Below are 12,622 nucleotides of genomic sequence, written 5' to 3'. Positions count from 1 at the left end.
CAGTGACATGTGTCCTCTGGCCACCAGCTCACAGAGACAGTGACATGTGTCCTCTGGCCACCAGCTCACAGAGACAGTGACATGTGTCCTCTGGCCACCAGCTCACAGAGACAGTGACATGTGTCCTCTGGCCACCAGCTCACAGAGACAGTGACATGTGTCCTCTGGCCACCAGCTCACAGAGACAGTGACATGTGTCCTCTGGCCACCAGCTCACAGAGACAGTGACATGTGTCCTCTGGCCACCAGCTCACAGAGACAGTGACATGTGTCCTCTGGCCACCAGCTCACAGAGACAGTGACATGTGTCCTCTGGCCACCAGCTCACAGAGACAGTGACATGTGTCCTCTGGCCAACAGCTCACAGAGACAGTGACATGTGTCCTCTGGCCAACAGCTCACAGAGACAGTGACATGTGTCCTCTGGCCAACAGCTCACAGAGACAGTGGCATGTGTCCTCTGGCCAACAGCTCACAGAGACAGTGACATGTGTCCTCTGGCCAACAGCTCACAGAGACAGTGTCATGTGTCCTCTGGCCACCAGCTCACAGAGACAGTGACATGTGTCCTCTGGCCACCAGCTCACAGAGACAGTGACATGTGTCCTCTGGCCACCAGCTCACAGAGACAGTGACATGTGTCCTCTGGCCAACCGCTCACAGAGACAGTGACATGTGTCCTCTGGCCAACAGCTCACAGAGACAGTGACATGTGTCCTCTGGCCAACAGCTCACAGAGACATGTGTCCTCTGGCCAACAGCTCACAGAGACAGTGACATGTGTCCTCTGGCCAACAGCTCACAGAGACAGTGACATGTGTCCTCTGGCCACCAGCTCACAGAGACAGTGACATGTGTCCTCTGGCCAACAGCTCACAGAGACAGTGACATGTGTCCTCTGGCCAACAGCTCACAGAGACAGTGACATGTGTCCTCTGGCCAACAGCTCACAGAGACAGTGACATGTGTCCTCTGGCCAACAGCTCACAGAGACAGTGACATGTGTCCTCTGGCCAACAGCTCACAGAGACAGTGACATGTGTCCTCTGGCCAACAGCTCACAGAGACAGTGGCATGTGTCCACTAGCCAACAGCTCACAGAGACAGTGACGTGTCCTCTAGCCAACAGCTCACAGAGACAGTGACGTGTCCTCTAGCCAACAGCTCACAGAGACAGTGGCATGTGTCCTCTAGCCAACAGCTCACAGAGACAGTGGCATGTGTCCTCTAGCCAACAGCTCACAGAGACAGTGACGTGTCCTCTAGCCAACAGCTCACAGAGACAGTGACATGTGTCCTCTGGCCACCAGCTCACAGAGACAGTGACATGTGTCCTCTGGCCACCAGCTCACAGAGACAGTGACATGTGTCCTCTGGCCACCAGCTCACAGAGACAGTGACATGTGTCCTCTGGCCACCAGCTCACAGAGACAGTGACATGTGTCCTCTGGCCACCAGCTCACAGAGACAGTGTCATGTGTCCTCTGGCCAACAGCTCACAGAGACAGTGTCATGTGTCCTCTGGCCAACAGCTCACAGAGACAGTGACATGTGTCCTCTAGCCAACAGCTCACAGTGACATGTGTCCTCTGGCCAACAGCTCACAGAGACAGTGACATGTGTCCTCTGGCCAACAGCTCACAGAGACAGTGTGGGTAGGCTACCTACATGATGAGATTACTATGGATAATAGCGATTTTTTTAAATTTTATTATTATTTGTATTTGTCAAATGGCCGCCAAGCATCGATCATCATGTCACCAGTATAAGATCCTCGATATTTATTGGAAAGCAGCATCAAGCTGACCACCCTGTGAAGTTCATCACATATTTCATCTGTAGCCTCATAAACTGCATGGTTTCCTGAGTCGTAGTGGAAGAACCCCCTACACACACACATCATTACATGACTCCAAGTTTACTTCAATATGACAGTTATTATATCAATATTTACGCATAAAGGCGTTTCTGCCGTTTCTCGCATAATACGTTTTGCCGGAAACAAAAAGATCCCTCCAAACATATTTGTCTGTCGGCATTTCGACGTTTCAGTCAGCCCAGTCGTGGCTTTTCTTTACGCGTCAGGTAATTCATCCGCATGAAATGTTTGGATGGAAACGTGATTACAGATTACAAATCTCTTATTATTTCCGTCTCGCCCTTCCAGGAGGCCCAGGTCGTGTGGTGAACGGAGCGTCCATGATCCTAAAGGGTCATCGTTCCATCGTGAACCAAGTCCGGTTCAACCCGAGCACCAATATGATCTGCTCCTCCGGGGTCGAGAAGGTCATCAAGGTCAGTAGTTACGTCGTAGATATTATTATTTATTAATTTTTATTTATTTACAGTTTTAATAATCATTCAAATCACAGGTCGTGGGTGGGTGTATGACTTGATGTGTAAAATGACTTGGTACCAATGATTGGTTCATGAAATCATCAGTGATATGTCCACATGACATCATCAACATCAATTGATGACATCATCAACATCAATTGATGACATCATCAACATCAATTGATGACATCGTCATGATTTAAAGTTCATCAGTTCGGTTGTTTGAGGACTTTATAAAATGCACAGAATCTTGAAGGTAATTGTTCTTTGCAGGAAAAGAAGAAACCCACCTGGGTGCTCACAGTGCCATCAGAATCATTTATCTCAGCCCTTCTACTCCTAAACCCTCTGAAAGGGTGACGGTAGTAACTCCCAGGCATTCCTCACTGGGTGGTTTCCCATCCTGTATGACTCTCAGGTCTTCAGTCATTATAACTCACTGTCCCTCATGAATCACAGGGCCTGAGGTGAAGACAGACGACTCATCTCCTTCGCCATCTGTCCCCTTTTGACGAGCTTGTCGAAGGAAGATGTGTTGGTTCATCATCATAACGCTCTCTCCTACGGCAGCTCTAGTTTCTCTCCTACGGCAGCTCTAGTTTCTCTCCTACGGCAGCTCTAGTTTCTCTCCTACGGCAGCTCTAGTTTCTCTCCTACGGCAGCTCTAGTTTCTCTCCTACGGCAGCTCTAGTCTCTCTCCTACGGCAGCTCTAGTTTCTCTCCTACGGCAGCTCTAGTTTCTCTCCTACGGCAGCTCTAGTTTCTCTCCTACGGCAGCTCTAGTCTCTCTCCTACGGCAGCTCTAGTCTCTCTCCTACGGCAGCTCTAGTCTCTCTCCTACGGCAGCTCTAGTCTCTCTCCTACGGCAGCTCTAGTCTCTCTCCTACGGCAGCTCTAGTCTCTCTCCTACGGCAGCTCTAGTCTCTCTCCTACGGCAGCTCTAATCTCTCTCCTACGGCAGCTCTAATCTCTCTCCTACGGCAGCTCTAGTCTCTCTCCTACGGCAGCTCTAGTCTCTCTCCTACGGCAGCTCTAGTCTCTCTCCTACGGCAGCTCTAGTCTCTCTCCTACGGCAGCTCTAGTCTCTCTCCTACGGCAGCTCTAGTCTCTCTCCTACGGCAGCTCTAGTCTCTCTCCTACGGCAGCTCTAGTCTCTCTCCTACGGCAGCTCTAGTCTCTCTCCTACGGCAGCTCTAGTCTCTCTCCTACGGCAGCTCTAATCTCTCTCCTACGGCAGCTCTAATCTCTCTCCTACGGCAGCTCTAGTCTCTCTCCTACGGCAGCTCTAGTCTCTCTCCTACGGCAGCTCTAGTCTCTCTCCTACGGCAGCTCTAGTCTCTCTCCTACGGCAGCTCTAATCTCTCTCCTACGGCAGCTCTAGTCTCTCTCCTACGGCAGCTCTAGTCTCTCTCCTACGGCAGCTCTAATCTCTCTCCTACGGCAGCTCTAGTCTCTCTCCTACGGCAGCTCTAGTCTCTCTCCTACGGCAGCTCTAGTCTCTCTCCTACGGCAGCTCTAGTCTCTCTCCTACGGCAGCTCTAGTCTCTCTCCTACGGCAGCTCTAGTCTCTCTCCTACGGCAGCTCTAGTCTCTCTCCTACGGCAGCTCTAATCTCTCTCCTACGGCAGCTCTAGTCTCTCTCCTACGGCAGCTCTAGTCTCTCTCCTACGGCAGCTCTAGTTCTGTACCAGAAGTGTGAAAGCTGATACAGGCTCTCTAAACCTGACCTCTGCCTTGTCTCTCCCCGTCTCTCCTCCCTCCCCCAGGCGTGGAGCCCCTACCAGCAGACAGAGAGTCTGGGCGACCTGGATGGTTGTGTGGAGAATAAGTCCAGGAGTCTGTACAGCCACGAGGAGTACATCAGCCTGGTGCTAAACAGCGGCAGCGGCCTGAGGCACGACTACGTCTCACAGGTAACACACACACACACACACACACACATTCTGGGGGATGAATTGAAGTACGATTGCATCTTTCTCATGTCATCTCAGTCCATCCAGGAGGATCCTCGTATGATGGCCTTCTTTGACTCTCTGGTGCGTCGGGAGATCGAGGGCTGGAGTTCGGACTCAGACAGTGACCTGAGTGAGGGGGCCATCCTGCAGCTCCAGGCCAGGGGGCGAGGCTCCACACGGGCTGGAAGAGACGGCGCCGGGGTCCTGGTTGGGGTTGGTGCTGCTTCGCCTGTACATCCCGCTGCTGCTACGGGCGACTCGGACCGCTCCTCCTCATCCTCATTGGCTGCACCCGAGGCCTCGGGGGCGGAGCCGTTGCTGCCCAGGAGTCGTCAGCGACGTCACCAGTCTGCGTTCTTATTGGACCTGGTGGGAGAGGACTCTGACTCCTCTGGGTTCTGGCTGGACCCCATGCCCCGCCCCAGCCCCCGAGACAACTCCACCCTCTCCAGCCCCCCCTCCTCCCCCGCTGGGGCCTCCTCCAGCTCCTCCACCACCTCCTCCACCAGCTCTGAGGACGAGCAGCGCCGCAGGGTCAGCACCAGGCAACGCAACGCCGCACGGAGACGCCGCGTGCACTTCCCCTGCAGGCCCAGTGGAGGGCGCCCTGAGTCCGCCCAGGCCCTGTACCCCGGGGGGGCCGACTCCTGCTCCTACCCCAAGATCTCCATCGACGAGGCCTCATCCTCCTCCGCATCCTCCACGGAGCTGCAGCAGGACCAGGACTCGGTCCAGATCGGACCCCAAAGGAGGAGCTCGAAAACGGGGAGATGTGCCAGCAATTCAGGCAGACTTGCCGGTTCCGGCCCTGCAGTGTCTCTGGACAGCCAGGACGACCGAGCGGAGCAGGAGGGGCTCCTCATCACCTCCCTTCTGGCTCAGGACACTCTGCAGCAGAGGACAGAGTCCTGGGAGGGAGGGGGGACGGGGGCTGCTTTAGAGAGGATGGCCAAGGGCTTGGAGAGTCCGGAGGAGGACAACAGTAGCTGGGTCTCCCCTTCCTCCAGACATCACCACAGCCCTGACATGAATGGCCTGCGGCTCCCTGACCAGACTGAGATGACTGCAGTGCCAGTAGACTCCAGGGACCGTCTGGCTCCAGACCTGTTTGCGTCCCCAGATTCCAGGGGAGAGAGGGAGGCCTTGGCGGGGAAACAAACAGACACTAGGAACCAGGTGGAGGAAGAGAAGGACGAGGAAGAGCCAGGGTTGTCTTCTCAGAGAGGCCAGGCCCCGGCCCAGGGGGCGCTAAAACGGACTCACCTGGGGTCAGGAGGTCAAGGGTCAGGGGAGGGGTTGGAGACCTCGCCCTCAGAGAAGAAGTTCAAGACATGATGATGACGCCTGTTGTGGGAAGGTGATCATTTGGTGAAAGACTTGTCCCACATTAGCCTATTCCCCGTGGTTCTCAAACCTCTCCTCTCCTCTTGGACGTTGAACTACCTCACCTGATTCACCTAGTCAAGGGCTTGAGGATTAGTTGACTAGTTGAATCAGGTCTGCTAGCTCTGGTGTAGATTAAATACATGGAACAACTGAGGGTCCCAGAGGAGAGGTCTGAGTAACACTGGCCCATGGAACAACTGAGGGTCCCAGAGGAGAGGTCTGAGTAACACTGGCCCATGGAACAACTGAGGGTCCCAGAGGAGAGGTCTGAGTAACACTGGCCCATGGAACAACTGAGGGTCCCAGAGGTCTGAGTAACACTGGCCCATGGAACAACTGAGGGTCCCAGAGGTCTGAGTAACACTGGCCCATGGAACAACTGAGGGGTCCCAGAGGTCTGAGTAATACTGGCCCATGGAACAACTGAGGGTCCCAGAGGAGAGGTCTGAGTAACACTGGCCATGGAACAACTGAGGGTCCCAGAGGTCTGAGTAACACTGGCCCATGGAACAACTGAGGGTCCCAGAGGTCTGAGTAACACTGGCCCATGGAACAACTGAGGGTCCCAGAGGAGAGGTCTGAGTAACACTGGCCCATGGAACAACTGAGGGGTCCCAGAGGTCTGAGTAACACTGGCCCATGGAACAACTGAGGGTCCCAGAGGAGAGGTCTGAGTAACACTGGCCCATGGAACAACTGAGGGTCCCAGAGGTCTGAGTAACACTGGCCCATGGAACAACTGAGGGTCCCAGAGGAGAGGTCTGAGTAACACTGGCCCATGGAACAACTGAGGGTCCCAGAGGTCTGAGTAACACTGGCCCATGGAACAACTGAGGGTCCCAGAGGTCTGAGTAACACTGGCCCATGGAACAACTGAGGGTCCCAGAGGTCTGAGTAACACTGGCCCATGGAACAACTGAGGGGTCCCAGAGGTCTGAGTAACACTGGCCCATGGAACAACTGAGGGTCCCAGAGGTCTGAGTAACACTGGCCCATGGAACAACTGAGGGTCCCAGAGGTCTGAGTAACACTGGCCCATGGAACAACTGAGGGGTCCCAGAGGTCTGAGTAACACTGGCCCATGGAACAACTGAGGGTCCCAGAGGAGAGATCTGAGTAACACTGGCCCATGGAACAACTGAGGGTCCCAGAGGTCTGAGTAACACTGGCCCATGGAACAACTGAGGGTCCCAGAGGTCTGAGTAACACTGGCCCATGGAACAACTGAGGGTCCCAGAGGAGAGGTCTGAGTAACACTGGCCCATGGAACAACTGAGGGTCCCAGAGGAGAGGTCTGAGTAACACTGGCCCATGGAACAACTGAGGGGTCCCAGAGGTCTGAGTAACACTGGCCCATGGAACAACTGAGGGGTCCCAGAGGTCTGAGTAACACTGGCCCATGGAACAACTGAGGGGTCCCAGAGGTCTGAGTAACACTGGCCTATATAGTACACTACTTTTCACCAGGAGCCTCTGAGCCAATGGTCAACAGTAGTGTACTATGTAAGGGAGAGGGGGGCGTTTCGGATGCAACCGGAGACTCAAGTTAGAGTGGCTTTTCTTTGTGTTTTTACAGTCCAGTTTCTTGGTTTGGTGACGCAAAATTGCGACACCCTTTTTAGTATTTTTGAGCCATTGGGACGTGTATTCCGCTAAGAGCAGAACACAGTGGCTATGAGGGCTTGGCTCTCTCTGTCTGTCAATCAGAACATACTGGAATAATGATTGGTCCAATGTTACTGTGGCAGCAACGCATTCTGGAACTTCTAGAAATTGTCATCACTTCTGAGGTCAAACCATAGATGACGTTAAATATCACAAGATCCAAAAATATGTAATAATATTGACATTGACAATGGTATTGTAAATGCACTTCTAGTTAGTCATTTAGTCTTAAGGCAGAAATTGAATTTTTTGTTTAATTTTTTAAAATTTAAATACGGCCGGTTTAGTTGTTTTTTGTTGTTGAAGAAAGCAGGCCAATAAAGAATCTCTGGTTCAGGACTAAAGGCTCCAGACGGCACGTTTGATTTCTATTGGTTGAGGACTAAAGGCTTCAGACGGGACGTTTGATTTCTATTGGTTCAGGACTAAAGGCTCCAGACGGGACGTTTGATTTCTATTGGTTGAGGACTAAAGGCTTCAGACGGCACGTTTGATTTCTATTGGTTCAGGACTAAAGGCTTCAGACGGCACGTTTGATTTCTATTGGTTGAGGACTAAAGGCTTCAGACGGCACGTTTGATTTCTATTGGTTCAGGACTAAAGGCTTCAGACGGCACGTTTGATTTCTATTGGTTCAGGACTAAAGGCTCCAGACGGCACGTTTGATTTCTATTGGTTCAGGACTAAAGGCTTCAGACGGCACGTTTGATTTCTATTGGTTCAGGACTAAAGGCTCCAGACGGGACGTTTGATTTCTATTGGTTCAGGACTAAAGGCTTCAGACGGCACGTTTGATTTCTATTGGTTCAGGACTAAAGGCTCCAGACGGCACGTTTGATTTCTATTGGTTCAGGACTAAAGGCTCCAGACGGGACGTTTGATTTCTATTGGTTCAGGACTAAAGGCTCCAGACGGCACGTTTGATTTCTATTGGTTCAGGACTAAAGGCTTCAGACGGCACGTTTGATTTCTATTGGTTCAGGACTAAAGGCTCCAGACGGCACGTTTGATTTCTATTGGTTCAGGACTAAAGGCTTCAGACGGCACGTTTGATTTCTATTGGTTCAGGACTAAAGGCTCCAGACGGCACGTTTGATTTCTATTGGTTCAGGACTAAAGGCTCCAGACGGGACGTTTGATTTCTATTGGTTCAGGACTAAAGGCTCCAGACGGCACGTTTGATTTCTATTGGTTGAGGACTAAAGGCTTCAGACGGGACGTTTGATTTCTATTGGTTCAGGACTAAAGGCTCCAGACGGCACGTTTGATTTCTATTGGTTCAGGACTAAAGGCTCCAGACGGCACGTTTGATTTCTATTGGTTCAGGACTAAAGGCTTCAGACGGCACGTTTGATTTCTATTGGTTCAGGACTAAAGGCTTCAGACGGCACGTTTGATTTCTATTGGTTCAGGACTAAAGGCTCCAGACGGCACGTTTGATTTCTATTGGTTCAGGACTAAAGGCTTCAGACGGCACGTTTGATTTCTATTGGTTCAGGACTAAAGGCTTCAGACGGCACGTTTGATTTCTATTGGTTCAGGACTAAAGGCTCCAGACGGCACGTTTGATTTCTATTGGTTCAGGACTAAAGGCTCCAGACGGCACGTTTGATTTCTATTGGTTCAGGACTAAAGGCTCCAGACGGCACGTTTGATTTCTATTGGTTCAGGACTAAAGGCTTCAGACGGCACGTTTGATTTCTATTGGTTCAGGACTAAAGGAGTCATTTAGATTTTTCAGTGAGCTTCTTGGTGAAGTGTCAGCATTTCCGTGGCAGATCTGTTGTAGCCATGCAGCTGTTTGAGTGGTGCATTAAAAAATAAATGATTGTTTCAGTGTTAATAAGGATGATAATTGTTTCTTGTCTCTTCGTCCTCATCCAAACCCCTCTGTCGCCAGCAGCAGCAAATGTTTAATTCTGCTTTATTTCTTCAGTTAAAGAATCATTTATTGTCTGATGATTAATTACACTGATACCATTCCTGAGACCTTTCTCTCTCCGTTATAAGGATTAATTTTTTATTTTTTTTACAATGATGATAATCGCATTTTACTCTCACCTTTCAAGACACCCAAGGATACTTTGAATAAAATAGCAAATTGAAACTTAACTGCCACAATAATCGACAGTGTCTTTAGTGTACCATTCCTCTAATTGAAGAGATATTGGATAATGTTTCTGCACCGCACAGTACCAAGTCACCATGGCAACGAAGCTTCAACACTGCAGCGAAATAAATGTGACCCTGAACAGACGCTAGACCAAACCAATCTATAGACTGGAGAATACAGAATGATATGCTGCTAGACCAAACCAATCTATAGACTGGAGAACACAGAGCACACAATGATGTGCTGCTAGACCAAACCAATCTATAGACTGGAGAATACAGAATGATATGCTGCTAGACCAAACCAATCTATAGACTGGAGAACACAGAGCACACAATGATGTGCTGCTAGACCAAACCAATCCATAGACTGGAGAACACAGAGCACACAATGATGTGCTGCTAGACCAAACCAATCTATAGACTGGAGAATACACAATGATGTGCTGCTAGACCAAACCAATCTATAGACTGGAGAATACAGAACACACAATGATGTGCTGCTAGACCAAACCAATCTATAGACTGGAGAACACAGAGCACACAATGATGTGCTGCTAGACCAAACCAATCTATAGACTGGAGAATACAGAATGATATGCTGCTAGACCAAACCAATCTATAGACTGGAGAACACAGAGCACACAATGATGTGCTGCTAGACCAAACCAATCCATAGACTGGAGAACACAGAGCACACAATGATGTGCTGCTAGACCAAACCAATCTATAGACTGGAGAATACACAATGATGTGCTGCTAGACCAAACCAATCTATAGACTGGAGAATACAGAACACACAATGATGTGCTGCTAGACCAAACCAATCTATAGACTGGAGAATACAGAACACACAATGATGTGCTGCTAGACCAAACCAATCTATAGACTGGAGAATACACAATGATATGCTGCTAGACCAAACCAATCTATAGACTGGAGAATACAGCATATGGTGGTCTAGCAGCACATCAATGCACAATGATGTGCTGCTAGACCAAACCAATCTATAGACTGGAGAACACAGAGCACACAATGATGTGCTGCTAGACCAAACCAATCCATAGACTGGAGAACACAGAGCACACAATGATGTGCTGCTAGACCAAACCAATCTATAGATTGGAGAATACAGAACACACAATGATATGCTGCTAGACCAAACCAATCTATAGACTGGAGAATACACAATGATGTGCTGCTAGACCAAACCAATCTATAGACTGGAGAATACACACAATGATATGCTGCTAGACCAAACCAATCTATAGACTGGAGAATACAGAACACACAATGATATGCTGCTAGACCAAACCAATCTATAGACTGGAGAATACAGAACACACAATGATATGCTGCTAGACCAAACCAATCTATAGACTGGAGAATACAGAACACACAATGATGTGCTGCTAGACCAAACCAATCTATAGACTGGAGAATACAGAACACACAATGATGTGCTGCTAGACCAAACCAATCTATAGACTGGAGAATACACAATGATGTGCTGCTAGACCAAACCAATCTATAGACTGGAGAATACAGAACACACAATGATGTGCTGCTAGACCAAACCAATCTATAGACTGGAGAATACACAATGATATGCTGCCAGACCAAACCAATCTATAGACCAGAACAATCTATGTTTAGACGTGCTAGGAATATAAATGTCCCCTCTCATTGACACCGCAGAAGTTCAAGGCCGACCACAGTACTGCAGGCAGACATTGTTTGACAGGATCCATCATTTATAGTGAATGTGGAGAATGACAGTCTTCATGTAAATAAATACCAATGTTGTGAAGACAATCATGGAACCAATAATTATTTCTAATACACCAGATGTATATCCTTGAACCGATTTGATTTAAATCGCACATTAGAAGTTCTGAGAATAATTTAGTTGCTGAAGACAGCCTGCAGTACCCTGATCGGTCTTCAACTTGAGTCAGTTAGAGGGGGCAGCACTGAGCCAGCCTGCAGTACCCTGATCGGTCTTCAACTTGAGTTAGTTAGAGGGGGCAGCACTGAGCCAGCCTGCAGTACCCTGATCGGTCTTCAACTTGAGTCAGTTAGAGGGGGCAGCACTGAGCCAGCCTGCAGTACCCTGATCGGTCTTCAACTTGAGTCAGTTAGAGGGGGCAGCACTGAGTCAGCCTGCAGTACCCTGATCGGTCTTCAACTTGAGTCAGTTAGAGGGGGCAGCACTGAGCCAGCCTGCAGTACCCTGATCGGTCTTCAACTTGAGTCAGTTAGAGGGGGCAGCACTGAGCCAGCCTGCAGTACCCTGATCGGTCTTCAACATGAGTCAGTTAGAGGGGGCAGCACTGAGCCAGCCTGCAGTACCCTGATCGGTCTTCAACTTGAGTCAGTTAGAGGGGGCAGCACTGAGCCAGCCTGCAGTACCTTGTTCGGTCTTCAAATTGAGTCAGTTAGAGGGGGCAGCACTGAGACAGCCTGCAGTACCCTGATCGGTCTTCAACTTGAGTCAGTTAGAGGGGGCAGCACTGAGCCAGCCTGCAGTACCCTGATCCGTCTTCAACTTGAGTCAGTTAGAGGGGGCAGCACTGAGCCAGTCTGCAGTACCCTGATCGGTCTTCAACTTGAGTCAGTTAGAGGGGGCAGCACTGAGCCAGCCTGCAGTACCCTGATCCGTCTTCAACTTGAGTCAGTTAGAGGGGGCAGCACTGAGCCAGCCTGCAGTACCTTGCTCAGTCTTCAACTTGAGTCAGTTAGAGGGGGCAGCACTGAGCCAGCCTGCAGTACCCTGATCGGTCTTCAACTTGAGTCAGTTAGAGGGGGCAGCACTGAGCCAGCCTGCAGTACCTTGCTCGGTCTTCAACTTGAGTCAGTTAGAGGGGGCAGCACTGAGCCAGCCTGCAGTACCCTGATCCGTCTTCAACTTGAGTCAGTTAGAGGGGGCAGCACTGAGTCAGCCTGCAGTACCTTGCTCAGTCTTCAACATGATTCAGTTAGAGGGGGCAGCACTGAGCCAGCCTACAGTACCCTGATCGGTCTTCAACTTGAGTCAGTTAGAGGGGGCAGCACTGAGCCAGCCTGCAGTACCTTGCTCGGTCTTCAACTTGAGTCAGTTAGAGGGGGCAGCACTGAGCCAGCCTGCAGTACCCTGATCGGTCTTCAACTTGAGTCAGTTAGAGGGG

General features: G+C 50.2%; 1 protein-coding gene across 2 annotated transcripts in view; it reads left to right on the top strand.

Annotated features, from left to right (window-relative positions):
- Nucleotides 1–7,776, top strand: part of LOC139563404 (DDB1- and CUL4-associated factor 5-like) — a 32,479-nt gene extending 24,703 nt beyond the window's left edge. Inside the window, exons 9-13 of one of the 2 annotated variants that reach the window (XM_071382048.1) lie at nt 2,168–2,295; nt 4,104–4,250; nt 4,329–5,847; nt 6,789–7,688; nt 7,732–7,776. In XM_071382048.1, the coding sequence (XP_071238149.1) occupies nt 2,168–2,295; nt 4,104–4,250; nt 4,329–5,627 (1,574 nt within the window). In that variant the 3' untranslated portion in view covers nt 5,628–5,847; nt 6,789–7,688; nt 7,732–7,776. Of the gene's footprint in view, nt 1–2,167; nt 2,296–4,103; nt 4,251–4,328; nt 6,122–6,206; nt 6,591–6,788; nt 7,689–7,731 lie in introns of those variants that run through there. The other variant, XM_071382047.1, reaches the window with a different exon arrangement.
- Nucleotides 7,777–12,622: the final 4,846 nt, after the last annotated feature.

This window comes from Salvelinus alpinus, chromosome 34, assembly GCF_045679555.1.
Source record: "Salvelinus alpinus chromosome 34, SLU_Salpinus.1, whole genome shotgun sequence".
NCBI lineage: Eukaryota > Metazoa > Chordata > Actinopteri > Salmoniformes > Salmonidae > Salvelinus > Salvelinus alpinus.
Note: the sequence above shows the minus strand (reverse complement) of the source record. Positions and strands in the feature narration are given on the sequence as shown.